The sequence below is a fragment of the Drosophila obscura genome, unplaced genomic scaffold (genome assembly GCF_018151105.1).
Source record: "Drosophila obscura isolate BZ-5 IFL unplaced genomic scaffold, ASM1815110v1 contig_200, whole genome shotgun sequence".
In the NCBI taxonomy this organism is placed as follows: domain Eukaryota; kingdom Metazoa; phylum Arthropoda; class Insecta; order Diptera; family Drosophilidae; genus Drosophila; species Drosophila obscura.
In genome coordinates, this window is record NW_024542791.1 from 4,312,887 (window position 1) to 4,337,278 (window position 24,392).

Here is a 24,392-nt window from a genome sequence, read left to right on the forward strand (position 1 = left end):
ACTCTGGCCTTTGTCAAGCCGGAGATCCCAATGTTTTCGCTCCGTTGAAGGTTGGCAAGAAAAGCTTCCACCAAAGTGCAGGCCCCGACCTCAATGGCTGGCTTAAAATGTCGGGGAGGAAAAAAAAAACCACCGTCCATCCACCTGGTGACCCCGATTGGGTCTCTTGGCTCAGCTGACAAATATCCCTAATCGCCATAGTTTGTGCGGAGGCCAATGCCGATGGCTAAGTGCAAAACGTAGCCCCAGAGGCAACAGTAACATTTAGAAGCTTATTAAATTGCCATTACCTAAGCCGGACATCATCATCAGCGGCGGCGGCGACGGCGGCGCCCAGGGCTGTGCATACGAAAGGCCCGGCATTTGCCACTCAAGCGGGGGATTAGCGGCGATGATGACAACAGCTTGACGTCGGCGGCAGGCAGGCGGGCAGGCAGGCAGGCCAGCAGGCAGCAGGTCCATTAGGGAGAAGGCACAGTGGCAGGTCCTTGCAGCACGCTAAGGTGAGGATGGGATACCTGACGAGCTTAGGTGCGACAACAAGCACGCACAGGCACCTCGACACACCCACACGTGGGGATTTACGAGCGAGCGAGCGAGCCGAACGGTAGCGTGGAACTAAATAAATCCTCACAAAATATTTAACATTTAAATGGCCAGAAATTAACTGAAGCTGGCAGGCACGCTGTGGACGGAGGTGGAGTGGAGCGAGACCCAGAGCAAGAGTGTGAGTGGTTAGTGGTGAGTGGTGAGGCAGTGTGAGGTGAGAGATGAGAGCTTGCCACACGGTACGAGTACGAGTAAATGCGAAATAATCCACAAAGCTGAAACGACAGCCCGGACCGCACACACACACACACACACACACACACACATACAAATTGTGCAGTAAAAGTCGGAGCTAGCGACAACAAAAGCCAGGACTCTTGAATGGCTCCTTGGTGGTAGTCTCACCAGCATTTTTGGACCCTTCTCAGCCCTGCTCTGCCCTTCGGTGCTACTCAAAATACAACAAAGAGTCCGAAATATATATGGACTAAGGGGCCATAGCCTTAATCTGCTTTAAATGGCAAAGAGATTTCTGCTTCTGCTTCACCCAAAGCCGCATTCATACGGCAAATATCAAGTGCATCATCATCAGCATCGTCATCGTCATCAACGAGAAGCGACAGGACAGGACAGCACAGAACAGAACAGAACAGTATAGAACAGGACATGGACAAGGACGAGGCCAAAACTGCATTAAGTTGCCCCCTGCTTAGAATCGAGCAGCTTGGAAGCCTCAAACTCGACAGATGCAGTCAAAGAAAATAGATGACGGGACCATAAAATAAGGGAAAATTATAAAATTGCTGAATGAACTTCATTTAAGACGAAGATCTTTCAATAAAAAATTCACCAGATCTACCCATAGCTTTTTTCATAGCTCTAAATATCTTTCAGTGTATTTTCAGCGTCCTTGGCTCCAAACACAACATCGTTATTATCGCACTGAGCGCTGTAAAGTACCGAATAATCTACAGGATAATGAGCACGAATGAACGTGAACGTTTTCTTTTTTATTTTTTTTTGTATATATTTTTTTGTAGAACTGTTTTTTTTTGGTTTTGAATGAAAATAGTGACTACTGAATGGTGAATAGCAGTAACGTAAAAAGAGATGGAGAGGAAGAGAGAGAGAGCGGATGATGGAGAGTCAGAAATGGGAAGCAGGACAGACTCTGCCCTCAAGTGCACTCAACTAAAGCAAGAAAAATCTGTCGAGTGCTAGCTGCCTGAATGCTTGTTTAGAACAAGTGGAAATAAAAGTATAATAGTAATCATCAAGAGAAAAATCCCCGTAAGCGATGGCAAATTTCAGCAAACACAGAAGACAAATTTACATCAAAATAAATAGGTTTAAAGGTACTTCAGAAAAGCCAACAGAGGTATGAAACTCCTTTCTAGGGATAAGACTGACATGATTGGAGTTTTCCCTTGGAAAGTTAATTTTAAAACTAATTTCAGGTCTTTAGTAGTTGTTTATGGAGTACATAATTAATGGAGAATGTATGATATGGAAGTGTTCTGCACCCAAATCTTCTACATTTATCTTAATTAGCAATTTCTTTTAGATAACTGGGAAATATAAACATAGAAACTCCATTGCCAGAGCATCAGCAGCCACTCGGTCATCTCTTCATTTTAATTAAGTCTGAAATTCAAGCAGAAATTTCAACAAAATACATCAAACAAAGCTGTGAACCTTATGCCCCCATATGAACCACCTGATTCAGCTTCTCTCTCTCAGTGATTCACGCCACTGTTTTATGCCATTGAAAGGAGCCCGAAACAAGTTGGTTGTGCATCTCCTCTGCATCATATTACAGCATACGAGTGCACCCATAGATATTACATTTAATTTTGCATTTACATGGAATATTTATGGAGCAGTCACAGGAGACACCACCAAAAAAAAAAAAGGAGAACCTCAATAAATGGAAACTTTTTGCCATTTTGTCAACAGTTTGCTGTTTTTCAGTACAGTAGTTGTCTTCTTTATTTATTTTGTATGAGCAGCAAACCCGAACGAGTTCATTAGTTTTTTCTGTGTTCGGTTGATATTATATACGAGTATGTGTGTGTGTGTGTGTGTGTGTGTGTTTCTTGTTTTGTGGCCAGAAAGCATCAAAGCATCGTTCCGGGCCATCAGTGGTAGTTCCTGCTGCCCTTACTCCCAGCAGCTCCTTTTATATAACTATAATAGGAACAGACTGCTGCTGCTGCTGCTGCTGCTTCTAGCTTTTGTAATGAAAAGTTGTGGCAACTTGTTGTGTGCCATGATTTGAACAATTTCCATTCCCATTGCCACTCTCATGCTTTGCACTTTTAAAGTTTCCACTGCCATCCACTCCACTACACTCAATGCCTTCTGATGGAAAAGTTATGCATGCCAAAGAGAAGTTATAGGTTTCAGATATTCGCACATGCTGGTGTGCCACGTACGTATATATGTGTATTAACTTTAAAGTAGCAAGTGCCTGAAAGTATAAACCTTTTTCGTTAATTAAGAGAAAATTCAATGGGACTCGAATGATTTGATTTGAAGTTAAGTTAAGAATCTTCCAATGAAATTTCAGTCAGCCATTTACTACTGTGTGAAAGCAATATCTGCACCTTTTGTAACTGCATCAGAGCAGGATTTTTTCAACTATTCAGTGTCTGCTTTTATTCAGTGCAAAGTGCAAAGTTCCAGGAAATATAATCAAATAATTATCTAAGAAGCAGATGCCCGGCACAAGCTTTGCTTGCTGACATTATTTCCTTTCATAAGAGTACTTTGCAATATATTCATTATTTCCTTTCATACAAATACATTCACTATATTCATTATTTCCTTTCATACGAGTACTTTGCAATATATTCCTTATTTCCTTTCGTACGTGTATCCGCATGGCATTCAAAGTACTATCAATCGAATGAATGTTGGCATCTTGCTTGGGGAAATAAATGCTCTCTGAAATTAGCATAATGGCAAAGACAAATACAACATACCCATATGTAAGTACGAGTATGTACTTCCAAAGCGCCACAAAAGACTAAAATACAATGATAGAACGAATCCGACACATCCTGAGTGTCTTTGCATGTTTCTTAATCATTTTCATTTTATATTTACCAATGGCATTGGAATTCCCTGCCATGCCACGCGCCCCCACTACAAAAAGGCAGGTAAGGACATAACATATGTAGATAAGCTAAGTACTCCGGATCGGGCTCCGGCTCCTTCTCCGTATGACTGACATACGCATTTAGTGTAACAACATTTGCCAGATGTATGGGAATCAATAACTAATGCGATTGTGACAACCATCACAGAGCGTCAAGGGAGCATTTGTTGCTCCCTTGCCAACTTGGGAGACATAACTTTTGCCCACAGAGCGGAGCAGGAGCAGGGAGAGAGTTGCAGGGGGCTAGAATGCGAAAAGATGCTCGAGAAACTGCTTACAGCTCAGTGCACAACACTTGGCGGCTCCTTCAGATCCCTGCTCGAGTTGTTTCACTTTGTTTTCAATTGCAAAAGTTTTGCCAATTCTCAATTCTTTCTGGTCGGGGATGACAGAACCGTTCCGCGGTTCCTGCAAATATAAAGTCACATTTCAAGTAAGTGGCGAACGAGATGTGATTTAAATGAAGTTAAAACTAAGTCAGTGTGGGGGAAAGTAAACTTGAGAAAAGAACTGCTCAATCCACCCATCCATCTATACCAAGACTGCATTAACTTATCCCTAACACAGGAATATCGAATCATAAATATGAATCTACCGCATTGCATCAGTGAGCAAATTGCTGGAGCAACAGCAGCCACTAAAATGGAAAACTACGCCCAGAGACCGTAACCAATGTGACTCAATGTCCCTCCTTTCCTCAGACACACACACACACACACCCTTTGGCCACTCCTCTGTCTGCCACAGTTGAAGACATCAATTTACTTTTATTTCCCAGCGTGTTCGCGACGATGTTTTTGGGTCTTTGGCGGCGAATAAAAGGGTTCCACCAAAGGGAAAAAGTAGTAAAGAGTAGCGGACTAGTTGTTTGTTGTGACTAGGGGACTACCCTGCATTTCGTTCAGGTGAACTGAAATGAAACTATGAGTGCTATGAGTATGAGTGCTAAAATGGTTTAATTGCAATGCTATGTGTCATATATAAATATAAATAAATATAAATATTTATTAAAATATATTACAATAGACATTAAATGTAAAATATAATATAGCCAAATTGTGCATGGATTTCCCAGGGTATTCCAAATAAGACCCATTATTTTGTATCCTCTTCTCAACCACCCGCACACGATACACTCAAACCTTTTGCTTAGCGATTCAATTCAATTGATTCAATTGGAATTGTATCGGGCTTCGTTTTATGCTCGTTTTGGCCAACACATATTACAGCTTACTGTATCGGATGTGGGGTCTGGGTCCTTCCTACACCCCTCCCTCCCTGCTGCTGTCGCCTGTTCCCGAGTGCCTCATTTATCTGTTGCCAATGGGTCCGTCTCCCTCGGAAACGTTTTACTTGTGTGTGTGTGTGTGTGTGTGTGTGCGGGGACATTTTCACAAAATTTAATATTATACGAAAATAACTTTTTTTGTATTTTTCAGTTTTGCGCTCGCTTATTTTACGAGCCGATAATGTTATTGGCCTAGGAATTTTATGAATTGACCATTTTCTCAGGGGGATAGATATTTTATATGTTTTCTGGCGAGGCCTCCTACCCTCCTCTTCTCCTATGTCACCCACTCGATGGCTGTACCATGACTTTTGCAATTTGCATCAAAAATTGTGTCACGACTAGTTTCGTTACACTTCATTCCATTTCCTTTGTGCATATTTTAGTCCGGCCATCGGTGGTCCCGCAGAGGGGTTTTTCGAGTAGATGATACGGTGGCCCGCTTGGAATTTCTGTGCACTTTGAGCTTCTGCCTTTTCTTGGCCCAGATCCATCTCCCTTCTGGATGCCATTGTCTGGAAGGACAAAATATTTTGCGAATTTGCGGATGCTTTCCACAGTGGTTTGGGTCTTCAGATTGTGGCACAATAGCTGGGGGCACGGCCTGAATTTGGGGCATAAGGGTGGATGGAATTTGATATATGTTTGATGGTGGAAACTTGAAAGTCACATCAGGTGGGTGCACTTGAAATTAGTTTGTTGGCCAAAAATGTTAAATATCATGTATTCAAGGGGTATTCAAGGTTAAAAGTTTCACATGAGAATTCTTGTCAAATGCCAGGCGAAACTACACAGGAAGAGTTTTTTGTTTCTTTTCAAATAAAGTGTATAAATAATATTTTTAAGTAAATTGATTCGTACCTGGCTTTTTCAGTTATATATTTTTTTTAAACTTGATACATTTTTATTTGTATTTTTTATATCTAAAATCTGATCTCTTAAATACACTTGTAGAGTATCTCTCTTAGGGAACTTCCCCATAGACATTTGCATTCAAAACTTTTCAAAACTTCTCATAGTTTACTCTTCAGTCAAAAAATACGCTATAACAGAAACATTATTGACTCTCGTATCACCATCGTAGAAATTCTATGTACATATTTTTCAGTAAACCACTTCAAAAACTCTATCCTTAACTGGGATTTCCAATAATTTTTTCGTTCTTCGTTCTTTTAGAGTACCCAAAGAGTAAATAACAAGTTAAATCCAAAACAAAAACTTTACTCCTTCGCTAAATTTTTTCAGACCACAGTGCCTGAATGCAGTGCTCAGACATACATATGTATGCACATATGTCTGTGCACATGTGCTACTGACTGTATGCATCGTCTGCACTTTGACACTCAAGCAGAGTTGCATTCCTGCCATTGAGCTATTTTGTTCGAGTGCCAACCGAAAGTTTGAAGCAGAATAAAAAAAGTTTGTTCCCATCGTCGAAGAGGAGAAAGTTATCTGCGGACGACAGAAACTTCTTGCGCTGTTTGTTGCTCCCCCGGATTAATATTTTCTTTAGCGTGTCCTCCCTTTTTCCTGGCGCATTCCGGGACGCCTCTCGCTTATTTGTTGCTCTGTCCCGTGCCGGTCACTTGAAATGCAATTTCAAGGAAATATTCCACTCAAGACTATCAAAATACACGATGGCTGAGCTGAGCTTTTTCTTTCTTTGTATAGCTATTTGTTTTTTACGCAAAAGTTGTGTGTCAGCTGTGGCAGTCCGTCTGCGTCTGTCAGTCAGTTTGTCAGTCTGTTTTTTAGCCAAGTCCATTTGACGTGAATTTAGCTTTAGCGGTTGTCTTCCTACAGTGGACATTGCTCTTTAATGAACAGTGGTTGAGCTGGAGCCAAGGGAACTGCTTCTGCAGGCCATGCCGGAACAATCTTTTCATTGGGGATTCTTCTTGAAATTCCACAGCCAACAGGTTACCATGGACTTTATTATTTATGACACACTGTAGTCAAGGAATCAGCGAAGTTCCTTTACCTATAAAAACTCCTTCTCTGGTTCTGGTACATGCGTTGAGAGCTGTTAAATATTAAATGCGTGACCCGCCGCCACAGAACTGCACTGGAAGCGCTACAGCAAAAAATATAAAGAGAGCAGGCACAGTATGCATGTGCATTGTTTTTGCAATGTTAACATGCTTGCAGCCTCAGCAGTACTTCTCTCTTGGTACCGCTCTCATCAATCTTCCCCCTCATGCCCCTCCTCATCCCACCGAGAAAAAAGACATTTCAAATGGCGCACTAAATTACTAAAACCCACATGCACACTCTCCCCTACCTTCCCAACGTCTCACTCGCACTCTCTTTTTCTCTCCAGCCCAGCACTCTCTTTGCATTGCCGAAAAAAAATCAACAGGGTAGTGCAAGTATTGAAGTTCGAAGGCTGTGATACTCTTTAGGCTGTTCCTATGGGAATATGAAAACATATGTACATACATATGTATATGATGTATGTGGGATATCTATAAAACTGCAAACATAATTTGCATGGAAACAATGTTATATACACAGTCTTTTGTTTATAATTTGTCATCTCATAAGTACTACCTTCTCTGTGTTACAAACAACTCTTCCAACTCGTCACACCCTCTCCAAGGGCATAACAATTCCAGGCAGCTGAGAATACAATTTACGCTTTGCCAGGCGTTTTTCATGCATGTTTGTTGTTGCCGTTGGCAAACTTTTTATGGTCGCATCATGCAAGTAGCGCGCTGTAGTTGTTCTTTCTGTTTGTTTGCCTTAACCCGCATGTATGTGGTAGGGTGGTGTGTGCCCTGCTTGTAATGTGCATCTGGTTGACAAAACTTTGTGAAATCATTAAGAAACGCACTCGAATGCAAAAACCTCGAGAGAAAAAAAAAACAAAATTACACAGAAGAAAGAGAGTAAAGTGAGAAGAGAGTGCTCGTGCTCGTGCTCATGCTCATGCTTGTCAAAGCTCTCAGAAAGTTGTTCAGGTTGTCAGGAGGAGACGAGCAGACGACATGATTTTAATAGCAGTAACGAATAAAATTACTGAACCCCCCCTGTTCATCCGGAAAGAGTGAAAAAGAGACAAAGAGATACTGTTATTGCATCAAGTCATGAACTTCCAATATGTAGAGCTATCAGACATATTTTAAGTACTATGAATTAGCACTCATACGAGTAAGGTTAGACAGGGAAAGGACAGACACCCCCTCATCGAAGTATAAAGGAAGTAACCCTGGGATGACATCACAGCTAACATTATACTTCGAGTATGTAGAAGCCCAGAAGCCATAACTCAAGAACTATTATTCAAGTCTTTAGCTTTGATAGGTATACTTTTTATTGGATCCAAATAAACAAATAATTTTGGATAAATCCCAAAATGCTGATATAAACTAAAATTCTTTTTGGATAACATGGATAACGTTTTGCAGCTGAAATACGGTGAGCTGGCATCGTGCCGTTATTGTCAATCATATCTAGAACAAAACGCTTCATTAAGTTCAATCTTCCACCACCGTTATAGACCCTAATGGCATTGCCATTACCAAACCAGATCATCTTTGGTACAGCGGTTATATGATATTTGGCACATGTCTCTTTGAAATCTGAGCAATCGAGCTCCCCAATGCAAACAGCCGTTTCCTGCTTCAGTTCGGTGGCTAGATCAATCCACACCTGTTTTATGGCGATGCAGAATACGCAGCTTGGTTGAAAGAATTTGACAAAGAAATTCCTACTTTTAGTACTTGAATCGAAATTTTTGTTGGTCAATGGATAGACTTCACCTAGCTTACAATCATCGGACGTTACGTTTTGGTCGGCATCGTCTTTTTTCACGAGGGTTTTCTCGGACATAAAGGTGCTCAGATTGTACGATTTCTTTGGAACACCATCATCCTTCTCAAAGTACAGCAGAGTCGGATACGTTGTGACATTATTACTAATGCAAAATGACTCGTATACGGAACAGTTTATGGCGCCAATGGCAAGGCTTGTACTGGCTATATTTTGGATACCCATCAGCTTCCACAATATGCTGTATAAACTATTACAGCTCTGGCAGAGCGTTATATAGAACTCGACTATGAGATTCTTCTTTTTCAGATTTGTTGCAAAATCTTCGGTACTCCAGTCGATTGATTGCTTGAGGTCCTCTACTTCTGATAATGATGATAGCTCTATCAGATTTATGCATATGAGTACAGCAATAAATAAAGATCGTCGAAACATTTTCGTTAGGTTTTTCATATATTCTTGTCATATATTTCACGGCTGATTTTGTTCAACTAGATATGTACCACATTCAGTAGATAAAGGACAATAAACGCAGAGTTTGTACATATATGTATCTAAAATACAACTTGGTAGTTACATGTCATTCTAAATAGTCAAAATTGGATTTGATTGATTTTATTGATAGTTAATTATAAAAAATATTAAAAGTGAATACTCACATTAACAAAGTTCGATATACAATATTTGATCCTTAATTCTGAGCACATACAAATACGTAACAAACAGAGTTTATTTATCAAAAATTTAATTTGAAACAAAGATTTGTAGCTACATGGCCAAATAGTTGAGAAAAAGTATGATAATACTCGTATTCATCGTTAGATAGCTCCTTGACCTTGCTCCTGACTTTTCGATAAATGTTCCATTTGACTCTATCATTTGCTCGATAAAGTGTTTCAGGGGCGCCACTTCGTGATCGCCATTATAGGAGCGAGATGTGTGGCCTTTTTGATACCACAAAAAAGTCGGACGAGCTTTAATTTTTAGATCGTGACATACTTCTTTCGATTTTGCGCAGTCCAAATTCGAAATACAAACGGTGGCGTTTTGTTTCAGTTGTTCGGCTAGCTGATCCCATCTCATTTTGGCTCGTTCGTCAGTGTAGCTGGTAGGGGACTTAAAGATCATTATAAAAAATCTTCCAGTATTGGTTATCAGATTAAAATTATTGGTATTCAGGTGAAACACTTGGCCGGGTGTACACTCATCGGATTTATCGTCCGCATCATCGCCACCAACATCAACGCTGTCTTCAATGTCATCATCAACTCCAAGCCAATTATTTAATTTATTATTATGAATTATGCCATTATCATTGTCATCATTGGTATCTTCAGGATAGTTTCTCGGCCAGATATAATCGGAATTTTTTGTATATTCATCGAAATCATAGCAATTACAATATGATATTCCTGTTAGAACTACAATGAATGCGACTACACAGAAAAATCGCTGAAACATTTTTGTACGCCCAATTTGAATAATGTAAGTTTATTTTTTGAACTATCAAGCAAAGGCAGATACAGATACTGGGTTCTATGAACCCAAATTCCTTATACCTTTTGAAGTTTTCGAAGATAGCGAAACACTGTGGCTAAAACGGTTGTCTTGCCAACATAAACGAAAAAAAAACACTCGTAATGTATATTTTTCTTGTATATATTTCATTAAAAAAATCATATATCGTAGATCTATTAGATTGTTTCGGCCTATTGAGTTTTAAAAACTTGAGGAGATTTCACTTAAAAAATAATTTCACATGCTTGTAGTATGTATATGGGTTGATGAGTAGAGTTCGAATAGAGTTATTGGAATGATTTTCACACAGTTTTCGCTTGCTGTTCGATGATAGCTCAGTGCCACTGTCCGCCCTCAGTGAGCTTCCGGGGATCGATATTCAGGCCGAGCTTCTCCAGTTTCCGCACCTTGCGCATCTGCTTGGTGAGGCGCCGCTTGAAGGTTATCTCCCTGTTCAGATTCATAATCTCCATGGTGTCGAACTGTCGTATGTTCTTGATGGTCTGCAATATCAAATTATCCGTCAGGTGCAGCTTGATGGTGGACATCTTCATGAAGGGGACATCCCGACGTCTTAGCTCCTCACGATACGCATACAGGGTATAGTGCAATGAGGGCATCGATGGCAGCGGACGCTCCAATTGTGGGAATAATAAATCGGCCATGATTTCGTTTTGTTCACTTTGGTCTCAAAACTATCTGATCTGTTTGCGTCGAGTGTCCAGAACGCAATGGTGTCATGGCTCGAGTAACACTCAGTTTTATATCCAACCTCAGGCTACCTGCGACCTACCGAAATCCTCCTTCCGCTTCAGCAGAATTACTTGAGCCACCAGTATTTTTTCTTGGGAAATCCCTTACAGTGGCAGCTGGCGCTATGGTCACCTATGATTGCCTGCCTACCTGCTGTGGCAGCTGCAAGTCATATTCTCTACTGAGCCACGCGATTATTCTGGAATTTTCCATTTCCTTCTGCACCTTTATCTTTCTGTTGGCAAAAATATTCAAAGCAATTCACGTATCACATAAACTCGGATTTCGATCGCTTTCGGTGCTCAAATTTTAATGAGCTCGCGACCCAGAAAAAAGGAACATGCCAAAGGCAAATTTTATTTCTCCTTATTTCCATTCACTGGAACCCAAACTGCAGTCGTCGTCGAGGACGTTTTTGGCGTAATTTTACGGCCATTTGAAATTGTTTTCCTTTGAGCTGGTGGTGCTGACCCTGCTCTGCCTGCAATCGCAATTAAAATAAATTGCATTCACTCAAAGGATTGACGCTGCTGCTGTGACGACGATGGCGGACTATTTTCAGACTGCTGACTGACTGACTGGACGACCAGTGGGCTCCATTTCTCCTGTATGCTATGTGAGCGTCGCTCAAAGGTTTGACCCAAAAATAAAAAAAATGAAAACAGTTTTATAGAATCCAGCGCGCGTATTCATTTAATTAGTTTGAGTTGCTTAAAGCGCGTCAAATGTCCTGTAATATCACAGAAATTAAATGAAACCAACTCATGTAGGAAAATGTCCAACTCGTAATTGCATCAATCAAAACAGAAGGGACGGATGTTTCCTCTACTGATTTTTTCAATCTGATGGAGGAAGATGGAATGCATTTAATTATAAATTTAAACGTCAGCTTAAGAGGTTTTTCAAGAGGGAGTAAAATGAGGTTTGGAATATCTGAAATGAATACCACTCAACGATTACAGGTTTTTTCTCTATATTCCATATGTGATTTTGATTATGAATTGTTCTTCCATTTTCTATTTACAACTCTCTATTGCTACCATTCATCGTACACTCGATAAATCTACGGCCATTGAATACTCAATGAGGCCTTGAATCAGGTACAGGAACCCTGTATGAACCCTTAACCCTTTTTAAAATTAAATCCTCATCTGGAATATTTCGCCTTCATTATCATGTAAATTGGCCCAAAACAAATGGTATTCAATTAGCCAGCACCCTTCAATTACATTCTAGTCAGTGCTGCATTGAGAAATGCAAATGCTGTTGCTGAAAAATAAGCTAATTAAAATGGAGCACAGCGTTTATAAATTACATTTTTGGGTTTTGCATATAATGGTCTGCGGTTTCGTTTCCCAATGGGATTATTTGTATGCCCAAAAAATGACCAAATAACTAATCTATTTTCACATGTGCACATTTGTATATACATATAATACAGTTTTGGTCAGACCAATGCAATAATGTTTTATAAAATGTGGTGAAATATTTCATTTATTTTCGACAGTTTGTTCAAAGTCCTTTCATTCACAAAGTTAATAATTCAACAAGTTAAGTGCAGCTTTTGTTTGAATTCGAAAATACTTCTTAAGTTAAGTATTTAATATGTGAAAAAGGCTAAAAGACGAAGTTACCGACTGTAAGATACTGTCTGATTTGATTATAGTGCCAAAACATGTGGTTGTTCTGTCGCACCTTCTGATGTTTTGGACTTGCCTTTCTTGCTTTTTTTTTTTTAACAAAAATCAAGATTAATAAAACATGCCCAAGTTATGGGAAAAAAAACGGCAAGTCATGTAAGAAAACCACAACAAACGACAAAACGGTGAACTATAAAAGACATTTGTACCTCAACCTTCGGCATATTCAAGTACTAACTACGGACAAGATGTTGGGCAAGTTTTTCCCGCGCATCAAAGTCCTGCCATTGACGGAGCGGACTCGGTCCCGCGATGCCTTTGTCTACTTGGATCGTGTTCAAAAGATTTTCGGCTGGACAGAGCCTGACAATCAGAAATGGAGAATCGCCTATATTCTTTGGGGAATTTTCATAAATGTGCTGCTAATATTCCTGCTACCGATCTCGATGTTGGTATCATATATTCAGATGTTCAAGAGCTTCACGGCGGGAGAGTTTCTCAGCTCCCTGGAGATCACGGTGAATATGTACGGCTGTGTCTTGAAGTGCCTGTACACCATTTGGGGCTACCAGGGATTTAAGGCAGCCAGAAGGGTGCTGGATGACCTGGACCTGCGCTGCACCAGCGACGAGGAACGCTCCAGTGTGCACCGCTGTGTGGCTCTGGGCAACATGTGCTATGTGTTCTATCACATTATTTACTCGGGATTTGTTGTAGTCAATTGGAGCGGCTATCTCCTGATGGGCAGGCACGCCTGGTTGATGTACCTTCCTGGGCTGGACGCTGAAAAGAATTTTTTTATATCCAGCTTGTGCGAGATTTTTCTGATGGGTTCCTGTGTCACCATGGACCAGTGCACGGATGTCTCTCCGCTGGCCCACATGCTGATGGCTCGCTGTCACATTGTTCTGCTCAAGGATCGGTTGAGCAAACTACGTTCCGATTCTAGCAAAAATGAAGAGCAACACCATGAGGAGCTAAGCAAATGCGTCCAGGACCATCGCTTGATACTAGAGTAAGTTATTTTTTGTTATCTGTAAAATTATGGGATTCTACATGTGAACCCTTTAGCTATGTCAATGCTCTGCGGTCCGTCTTCTCGGGCACCATATGCGTGCAGTTCCTTTTGATTGGGATAGTTCTGGGTCTGTCCATGATCAACGTCATGTTCTTTTCGACCCTGTGGACGGGAATCGGCACCGCGTGCTTCATGTTCTGTGTGTTGTTGGAAACATTTCCCTTCTGCTACCTTTGCAACACGATCATCGATGATTGCCAGGAACTCTCCGATAGTTTGTTCCAATCGAATTGGACGTCAGCCAATCGCAAATACAAGTCCACGCTGGTCTACTTTCTGCACAATCTTCAGCAACCAATTACATTGACAGCTGGTGGAGTTTTTCCCATATGCATGCAGACGAATCTATCGGTAAGAATTTATGTTCTCAGAATAAAGCAATGTCTAACTTTCGATTCTCGATTCATTGAAGATGGTGAAGCTGGCCTTTTCGGTTGTAACAATAATAAAACAATTCAATCTGGCCGATAAATTTCAGTAAGGCGGCGACCATTAAGGGCCATGTCCTGCATATATTGATTCCCACTGAAGTAGTAATGCGAATCACAAAAACGTTGATCAACGAAATTAGAACTGATCTCACGAGTAGAAAATTCACCTGTAGACGATAATAAACTCCGCACATCTGGTTTTAAATTCAAATCTTTTTTCTCGGGTAATATTTTGTCTTTTGTGTTGTGAAAAGTTTACCTTGGTATTCATTCAACACACAGGACCCATTCATGCCAACATTTTAAAATTCAACACACACCTTGCTTTATTTATTGATTTTATTCAGTTTATTTATTTGCTTTAATATCATGTAAATTTTCCCAAAACAAATGTCGTTATAAAATTGGGCAGCACATTTCAATTACATTCCGGTCTGTATGCCACTTCTGTTGCCGAAATGATAGCTAATTATATTCGAGCACACCATTTATAAACTCAATTTATATTTTTGTGTGTTTAAATATCATTCCCTGTGGTTTCAATTCCATGTGCCGTCATTTATACGCCCAAAAATTGCCACAGAAATAATGAATATTCACATGTGCACTCCTAGTGGGCAATTTATTGGTTAAGCCAATTCATCCATTTCAATTCTTGAGTATAATATTGACAGAACTTTAAATGATGTTCAAATCTGAAGGATATTTTGGTATGATAAAGATATTCTGAGAATGAAGCAGTAAAAAATAATGATGACAAATGGATATGAAAATATTATCAGAAACATGTAATTTAAATAAATTAGAACTCAATGAAGACAGCATTGGTAAATTAAACTTTAAGAAATAATAAATTGTGCAGTCAAATAATGGCTTGAACATTTTTATTGGAAAATTCTGCGTATTGTGCAGAGTTGAGGGACTAATCCAACTAAATTTGATGAATAACAATTTGGGCCCATTAAAACTCATCTTTCTTGGTCATCATCTCTGCTGTTCTTTTCCATTATTCCCCTGTGAAACCATTCAAATGAAACGAATTGACATTAAAGAATTCTTCTTCATTTAAAAAAAAAATATATAAAATGTTTCGATTAATTAACAGACTGAACAGAAAATTCTTTGGCACATTCGTATTGTTCGCTGTCTCTTTCCACTGCGTTTAATTTGCATATGGATGGTGCTGTCCTTTTGTGTGCGCGTCTGTCTGTCTGTCTGTGTCCTCAATGCCAAAGAGTCAATATTATTATGGTCTACGCATACCGTTGGCCTGTTTCGGTGGTGTGGCGGGGGAGGGGGAGGCAACCGCAAAGCGTTGGCAAAAATGCTTTCAATTAATTAAACACCCGAAAAGCACCCGAACACCATGATGCAAAATGCAATGTGCTGAGAGAGCGAATAAGAGAGATATACTCTCACTCGTACAGAGTGCGAAACTCAACCGACTCAATCAAAATTAAAGGATATACGGCTTAAGGTCAATACTTTAGATACCCTCACAGAACCATCTCTCTATTGCAGCTATACGATTTTAGATAATTCTGATATGCATCAAATTTAATTTAGCAATGAACAAAGCACAAAGCAACAGTAGGTTTTATATACTTACAGGATTAAATGATACTGTAGCTGTTGCGACACATGGATATACATTTTATAGATTTGGAAATGCTTTTATCTGCAGGGTATAACGATGCCACTACACGACCCCACATAGGCCTTCTCTCTATCTGCTTCTGTGTGCGTAAGTGTGCGTGTCTGTGGCAAGTGCGGTATGCAGCTCATTAATAATACAGATAATGTGTGTTGGAGGCAATCATTTTTCGGTTGCATGCCAGCGCGGTTGCGCTGATTAACACAGCCACCGGTCAGCAGAATGTCAGCGAATATTGCCTGGTGGGTGGCATTCCGATGCCATGGCTTAACAACAACGCGAATGTGAAACAACGAACAGTTACAATGCGAATTAATGGCGTTTTGGTAATGTTTTTACCCGGTTAATGGCATGTTCAGCGGGATATCGGAAAATTGGGCAGCGGTTTAATGGCTTCTCAGTCATATATCCTGTAGTCCAGTCAAATATAATCGCAATACGTTTTATATGTAAATTCGTATGGCCTGGAAGCCTTAAAAGAGAGAAAAGATCTTAAGTAAAAGAGATTTAAAGTGCAAAGAATACATTTTACAGGGATTAAGTCATTTATTTTCTTGAATTAACTCAAGATTATGAACATGGGTATACTCAGATTAAACATTTATTAAGTTATCAGTAAGAATATGAGATACACTCAATAACCAGCATTTTGATTGCATAAAGTTTCAATATTGGTCTCAAATAAATCTGGGAAAAAATTCTACCAATCCTACTGTAAGATTAAATTAATAATAGCAGGGAATGCAAGTTCGGATCAGTTTGTCTATACTCGTATCATATTATTATCAAGGAATTTAACGGCATGCACAGCTGTATCAGGCTTACAAGCTCAGAAGATACACTTTCCTTAGTTTCAGTTTTAATTATTTTTGTTAATTAAGCGTTTACATTGTCAGTGTTATTGTCGAGTCAACCAACCTCGCCTTGTCAGAGCTTTGTTATTCGCTTTATATTAAAGTTAATTCCAAGATGGGAAAGCTCTCCTCGCAGTTAAAATTAAGAAAACATCCATCCAGTCACCCCATTTCTCCTGCATTCAGTATATCCAGCGACTTTTTTTTAGCTCTTTGCTGTGTCATCCAGTCCCCCCGCGCCAGCATAAATTGATATACTATAAAGCGGGAAACTTAAAGTTTGGTCAATAAATCTACTGCTCGCGCCCTCGCGAAACTGTGATGCCCAGAGCGGGACAGTCCCCGTCGCGCTGTCCACTTAATAAAGTGCAAACAGGCAAGTGATTATTTCACAGCTATTGTCCGACGCCCTGTCTCGTTCCCCCAGACAGCATTCAGACTACAGGGAAGCGGATGCGGGCAGAACATGGGAGGGACAACTCGGGAGGGAACTGGTCCAACAAAAGGATTTGCGTAATAACTAAAGAAACGAACCAGAAGCAGCACCACCCGAAACAGATATAAAAAATACAATAACGAAAAGAAAACGCGCGAAAAATTGTGCAGCGTGAAAAAAAAAATGTAAGAGTACGGGTATACAATGGCAAACAAAAAGATAAAGAGGGAGAGGGAGAGATTGGTAGAATGGTGGGTCGGTCATCTGCTGCCCAGCCCAGAGTGCTGCCGTAGAAATTTACGAGCTGCTTTATGGCCGCAGCCACCCACACACGTACCGACATGGAAATGGTCACGCACTGAAACTCATACGCTCACTCATTTGCCTCGAGTTGGCAGTGCTCTCATCCACACACGCGAAAGAGAGCCTGGATAGAATGGGGGGGGGGACTGGACAGAGGAAAATCCCTTTACTTTCGTTCTCATTTTCGATTTTCTTTCTTTTCGTCACATGCACACTGAAAGAAATTATACTAAAACTAATTCATATGAAAATATTCTGAATAATTAGTGATATTTGTATTTAATTTGACCTGGAAAAAGACACCTAATCATGGCTAATGATGGGTTAATGTGAGAATATGATACAGAGATAATTATTATAATTTTTACTAGTGTATTTATTTTTATAGTCGTGAGAAATTCGCTTCGTTACAAACCCACACTCCCACAGAGAAGGGGTGTAAAGATTTAAGGGGATTTCGAACGCATTGTTATTGAAAAGTAAATAATTGGTAGCACAAAATGTACACTGCGGAAAAGAAACTCGCCTGTTAGTAACTGTAGACAAGAAAACTTGCTTAAACATGCTTAAAGTTAGCTGAACATTACTGCTCAATAATTTTTCTAATAATTTATGCATAATAATCGTTAAAGGAATGCAAAATGACATCAATTATATGTATTATATAGATCGAAAAGAGGTTGATAAGGATATATCACAACCATGGCAGCTAGAAGCTTACGAATATATTCCATAAATAGAACACGCACAAAACTATTTATTGAACTTCCTGCAACATTTAAATTTAGTTGCTAGATAACCATGACGGGGTAGAGGCTCACAAATTGGCGTTCATCATCAATCATCTGTTTGGGGCTGATGCTGAACTAAAGCAGCAGCGTCAGTCGTGGCCAATGGGGTAGAATGCTGACGCTAATTGCAATTTGTGGTTACATGCAACAGCACCAGAAAGGGGCAGCAACCAGCTCGATGCTAGTTTATGTATGTACTATGGCATTCACGTTACAATCGCTGGCAAACATCGTTTGGTTTGGATTTTGGCACCGCCACGTCCCATGCCCCGAGCACCTTCCGCCAAGCATGATGATGGATTTGGGTTGGAAAGTGCCGCGAAGTCGAAAAACCGCAGCATACGAGCAGGCGTCTACACTCTATTCCAAGCAATTCAATTGAGAGAAGTTCGGGACTCAGGCCGGGTAACCAGGTAAACTCAATCAAGCACAGGCGGCCGACAACCGCCTCTCTCGTACATACTCGTATGCAAATCAAGTGTGCAGTGTTTGCCCAAACGGGGCTAAAAGGGTTTCGTGTTCAATGTTTTTACTGCGTTACTATCTTTGATCTTTTGTCCTTAAATATTGTATCTTGAAAATAATGAAAAAATTGCTTTCATCTTGGTAACAAGTAAAGGAAGCTGCTTGGAATCTAAAATGCAAATCATGCTTAAATGTAGCAAATAAAGGGATTAAAGGAAATGGTTTAGAGGTTACTTTCTTTATTGTATCTAAATGTATAAGAAACCATGAACTATAAATTGTATTTTGCGAGCTGAAGATTATATGATACAAGTGAAGCGATGACTAAAGGTCAATGTATTTTTAGCCGGCTCAAAAACAATTCGATTACTTTGTAATCGATTTAATAGGCGTTTTCCAGGAAATTGGCAGCACTGTCAAATGGGTAGGCCTCGACAATGCCGCCAGCTGTCAAGTTTAGGTAACCTGAATGAATGTTCTCATTAATACTTCAAGTGTACTAGAGTACAGTTCGGTTTTTAGATACTTTCGTTCAGAAAATACATTCCCCATTCACTGAGAATAATTCTTTCGTAGCTGTGAACAAAATTGTACAATAAAATTCCACTCTTATCTGTAGTAATCTCTCGAAAAACGTTTCTAAATTTGAGTATTAAGAATTATGTCTGGTCCAGATGAGCTGCACAGCATGGACAATATTGATAATACACCTGTTATGAAGCACTTGGCCGATGTGGAGGAAACTCTCAGCGACGCTTTTAATGAGTCATCCAGCCCCAGCCACAGAACCGATGAACTTTTATCGGGGACTGATTGCAAGCAAAATTATCAGTTTTGCGGCCGCATGCTGACGATCATGTCGCCGGATAGTAACACCAAGTTTTCAAAGGAACTTAAGTCGTGGGAGAGTAGTTTGGATTCGCGTTCCTTTATTACTCTGGCATTGCAGACACTGTCGGGACGTGAAGATGTAAACACAGTGCTGCTGGTTTTATGTCCCTCGTCAAAGCGCGGCTGCCATAGGATTCACATATTTTGCTCTGGCAGCCAGAATCATTTGGGCTCGGCGCAGGTGACCATCGAAGAGATTGATTTGCTTGAACGCCATCACAGTGCGGACAACTATGCGATGGTCTACTGCTCACTTCCGATCACATTGAAGGACGTAGCTTCGAACACCATGATCAAGAGGGAGATTTTCGATGTCGCGCGGGATCAGTCGCAGGTTTCGCGGCATTCATCGTACCAGGGTAAACCGCTGTGCATTTCATACAAGTCTAGCACTTCCGAAAACTTCCAATCGCCCATAAGAACCATCTCACCGGAAGACAATACCCATGACCAAGATCAAAGAGAAGACGACATAAAGAAGAAGGGAAAACTAGAACAAACAAGCTCCAATAGCAGCCATGAAGAGCAAGTTGCGACGGACTCTGCCATTACCGAGACGTTTGCACAGAAATGGCTCTTCTTGGAGTCTCGGAATAAAATGACAAGGCTAGTCATAAAGGAGAGAATATCTCAACTGCGCTTGGTCGCCAAGAATATTCGCCTTAAGCAGAAACTTCAAAGATGTCGCTATGAGTCAGCGCCAGAACTATCTAGCCAAAAACTATCCAAGAGAAATAATAGCCGACAAGCGACTACCGCCGTAGCTGATGATGCACAGAGTGACATTAGGGCCCTAAAAGAGCAGGACGAGAAAAAGAAACAGGATTGGCGAGCCAAGTCACTGGGCCATCTCATAACTGCTGAAGCCCAGAAGAATACAGAAGAAGACAGGCGCTCAAAACAGGAGCGGGGACAAAAATGTTTGCCCGAGTATCCGCGGCGCCGACTTCCCTCGATACGCAACTCTGCTATGCGCCAAAGCAAAACACATGAAACCCAGAAGAATCCAGCAGAAGACAAACGCGCCAACCAGGAGCGAGAAGAGCACAACCGCGAGCAACAGAGAGTGAGCCAACGAGCGTTGCACTTCTCTCCGACTCGTAGTTCTCTTCTGCGCCAGCAGGTAGCGGAAGAAGTTGCAAGGAAAAATTTTGCTATGCGCCAAAAAAAAATAGATGAACTCCAAAAGAAAATGGAAGAGGACAGGCGCAAGCTACAGGCTGCTCTGCGCCAGCGCAAAATAGATCAAACCCGGAGGAATCAAGACGCGGACGTGCGCTTAAAAGAGGAGAGTGAACGGGAAAAACGCAAGCAACAGGATTTGATCCAACGATCGTTGCACTACTCTCCGACACGTAGTTCTATTCTGCGAAAGCGGGTTGCTGATGAAGCTGCACGAAAAGAAAGAGCCAAGGAAGGACCCTCAACACAGGAGCGGAGTCAACCAGTTTCGCCGGGGTCTCCGCGTCGACTTCCATCGATACGCAACTCTGCTATGGGCCTAAGCAAGCTACAGTCTGTACTGTGCCAGCCCACAATGGATGACACCCCGAGAGATCGAGCCGAAGACGGGCGCTCAAAACAGGAGGAAAGGCAAGAAAGTTTGTTGGAGTCTCCGCGTCCACTTGCATCCATATGCCATTCTGCCATGCTTCAAAGCAAAATAGATGAACTCCAAAAGAAAAAAAAAAACAGGCGCAAACTACTGACTGCCCTGTGCCAGTGCCACACAGATGAAACCCGGAGGAATCAAGACGCAGACGAGCGCTCCAAACAGAAGCGAGAAGAGCACAAGCGCCAGCAACAGGAACTGATCGAACGAGCGCTGCACTCCTCTCCGACGCGCAGCTCTGTGCTGCGCAAGCGGATAGCTGAAGAAGCCGCACGACAAAAACGAGACGAGGAGTGGCGCAAAGAACAGGAGCGGATTAAGCCAACGGTACACGAGTTGCCCAACCAACAAGACAAACAACTCAAGGATACATGGGGCACGGGACAGAACAAAAATATCCAATACTCGTTTGTCAAGGTAGATGCAGCTACCCTGCGAAACAAAAAAGAGGTCAGACGCATACTACAGGAGCGAGCTCATCGCACGTTGAACAAGTCTCCAAGAGCTCTGTCGGGGACATATGTGGTTCCGACTGCGGGAGCGAAATACTATATTCAACAAGGAGGAGCTGAAGCTAACCGTTGGAATCAGGAAAAGGAGAACAGGAAAAAAGCGAAACTGCTAAGTATCACCGACCTGGCCCGAGATCAAGTGGGCATTGATCTCGAAAAGCAATCAAAGAGGAAACAGCATCAAGCCAGGCATTTTGAACCCAAATGGGACGATAAAGAACTTGTGACATTTCTACCACCGGTAACGCTGATTGAGTCGGTGGGCCATATACCGCTGCCGTCGATGATCCCGGGCATCGAACGCAAAGAATCAGTCATCCTGGCATCATCAGAATCTTTTCTTCGCATTTCTAGGTCAGTCCAGATACCTGCTGACTTCTCGCCTAAAGCATGCCGCTACCTAAAGCAAAAGTTGAGCAGTCTGAGCGTATATCGAGCCTTTACTAAATTCGGCAATCTGGTGGATGCTATCAACAGCAATCCCAGTCCCCTGTTCGAGCACTTGCTGGCCTTCTTCCAGTTTGCCGAAATCATCGAGTTCCAGATGTACGCCAGGAAGGAGCGCCGCTTTTCTGATTGGTCATTTACCGAGGAAGCGAAGGCTCTGCGTTTCCGTGTGGATTGCTACGTCTTTGAGGACCGCCGAGACTATATAGCCTCCATCTCTCTGCATTTCGAGCGACTCCTACAGATTAAAAAACTCATTCCGGCAGTGGCGCGTAACCTGCATTTTATCGACGATGTCTATGAGCTGACCCTCGTACCCCGAAAGATTGCCAAGTGTCTTAAGATGGGCCTGAATGCCATAAGCGCTCCATCTACCATATACCCTGTACTTGGCGAAATTATCTATTTATCGCAGCAGCCCAAGGCCACGCTGGTTACCCTTAATTCAGACCCAGTGGAGAACTGATGTTTTATTGAACAAACTAAAACCGAAAGATAATAAAAAATAAATATGTACCTATGTACATATTTTTGTAACATTTTGGATTTTTTTTTAGGTTTCGTGCTTTTTTTATAAGGTATAAAATTCCTTGCTGAAGCATTAAACGAATTCTATTGATCCAGAACATTTATTTAATCCAAGGATTTTTTTCTGTATTTTTGTAAGTAAAAAAAAATTTGAACCGAGAAGCAGAAAACTCTACGAGGCGCTTTTAGTTCTGAAACAATGTTCTTATTTATAGGGCCCATCCTTCTGACTTGCACTTTTGAAGTTGCTTTTCTTCTTTCAAATTTGAAAATTCCTTCCCAATAATTATGCTAAATTATAGAGGGGCCAGTTCATACTAATTTCAACAGATTTCATTTTCCCATAGTGATTGAAACAATGACGGGGGAACTATCAAAGTTTTTCTTATTGAATTTAAATGATAATAAAAATACATACACGGTTGATAAATATCATTCAATACATAAATCGAGAACTAAGTAAGTACAGACAGACTCATAGACACACACACACGGACAGTGCTCAGTCATGGCAGCTGCCACAGGAAGTCCTATATGGGAGGGTGTGCGCTTCTCCCATTCTGCTGGCTGACTTCCTTTATCCACCTCTGTCTTGCTGGCGCTCACTCTCTCTTTAGGTGCCCGAGTATTTGTGGCATGCGGGGCATGCGGCACACGCTGCGTATGAGCTATTTTCTTAAGCCAGCGCCAGTTTCCTCCTTTAACCTTTTGGCTGCCTGACTCGACTTCCCTTTGTGTGTGTGTGTGTGTGTGCTCGATGCTCTGCGTCATGTGTGGCATGCGGAACATGCAAGGTTTTCCCTCCGACCAGCATTCACATTGAAAGCATCTGAGAGTTATTTTTATGGAGCTACTTCTGGGCGAGTGTGTGCTGTAGCAGCGCAAAGCAACGTGGCACAAAAATGTGCCACCACCGTCTGTTCTGGTCTGGTTGGGCTTATTTATAAGCAAGACCTATAACCTATTTGGGAAATATTGTTTCTCTTCCACTTGCTTATTATTGAATGATGTTTAGAGACTTATAAATACATGTCTTTGAAATGGAAAATAATGATGGCCCCCACGGATGAAGCTTACAACGACTTTGATTAATTGTGGGAAAATTACCAAAAGCATAAAAGTCTGATAGGTAATTTATGTGTATAGTGTAAAGGGACTTTGAATGGGAGTCAGCTTTGAACAACGAATAGTATTAATGATGAAACTAAAGCTCGAAATAAGGAACTACTCTAAGGAAACACAAGATTTGGTTCAGTTTTAAATACAATATAAAAAATTCTGTTGTCACTTACGTTTTTTCTGTAAATAAATACCCTTCTGTATTATTTTCACTTTATTATTTAGTTCTACAAGGACATGCTCTTTTTTTGCTCATTTATTTTGCTGCCATAATTTATTGCTTGTTAGTAATCAAATTGCTTCTGAGAGAGCTGCAATCTAGACAAATTACCCATTCCCACATCTATTTTAGTTTTTTAATTAAAGCCAAGAGCGAGGTTGCAGCCATGGAGGGCATCATAGAAGGAGGATTTGAGGGAGTTGTCCCAAAACATTTGCCAGACGCATCGGACATAAATCAAGTAAACGAGAATGAGTCCGACATGGACATGGCAGGACAACAAATCCAACAGAACTGCTGCAGCCTTGATAGTCTTTTTCTGTGCCCCTCCTCCCACACCGGAGTGGCTGGCAATGGAGTGAAATTTTGTGA

General features: G+C 41.1%; 3 protein-coding genes across 4 annotated transcripts; 1 reads left to right on the forward strand and 2 right to left on the reverse strand.

Annotated features, from left to right (window-relative positions):
* Positions 1 to 8,281: 8,281 nt before the first annotated feature.
* LOC111078546 (thioredoxin domain-containing protein 5 homolog) lies at positions 8,282 to 10,286 on the reverse strand. 2 transcript variants are annotated; one of them, XM_022373288.2, is made up of 3 exons: positions 9,428 to 10,286; positions 8,519 to 9,353; positions 8,282 to 8,449 (listed from the first exon to the last, which is right to left on the reverse strand). In XM_022373288.2, exons 2-3 carry the CDS (start codon positions 9,219 to 9,221, stop codon positions 8,310 to 8,312), a joined length of 843 nt encoding a protein of 280 aa, XP_022228980.2. In that variant the 5' UTR covers positions 9,222 to 9,353; positions 9,428 to 10,286; the 3' UTR covers positions 8,282 to 8,309. The 2 variants fall into 2 exon arrangements, with proteins under 2 accessions (XP_022228980.2, XP_022228971.2); XM_022373279.2 differs by having other exon boundaries at positions 8,282 to 9,353; positions 9,428 to 10,284.
* A 335-nt stretch (positions 10,287 to 10,621) lies between these two features.
* On the reverse strand, positions 10,622 to 10,951 carry LOC111078571. Its single transcript, XM_022373327.1, has one exon. The coding sequence runs from the start codon at positions 10,949 to 10,951 to the stop codon at positions 10,622 to 10,624; it is 330 nt and encodes a 109-aa protein (XP_022229019.1).
* A 1,976-nt stretch (positions 10,952 to 12,927) lies between these two features.
* LOC111078523 (odorant receptor 22a-like) lies at positions 12,928 to 14,238 on the forward strand. Its single transcript, XM_022373242.2, has 3 exons — positions 12,928 to 13,694; positions 13,751 to 14,108; positions 14,170 to 14,238. The coding sequence occupies exons 1-3, from the start codon at positions 12,928 to 12,930 to the stop codon at positions 14,236 to 14,238; spliced, it is 1,194 nt and encodes a 397-aa protein (XP_022228934.2).
* Positions 14,239 to 24,392: the final 10,154 nt, after the last annotated feature.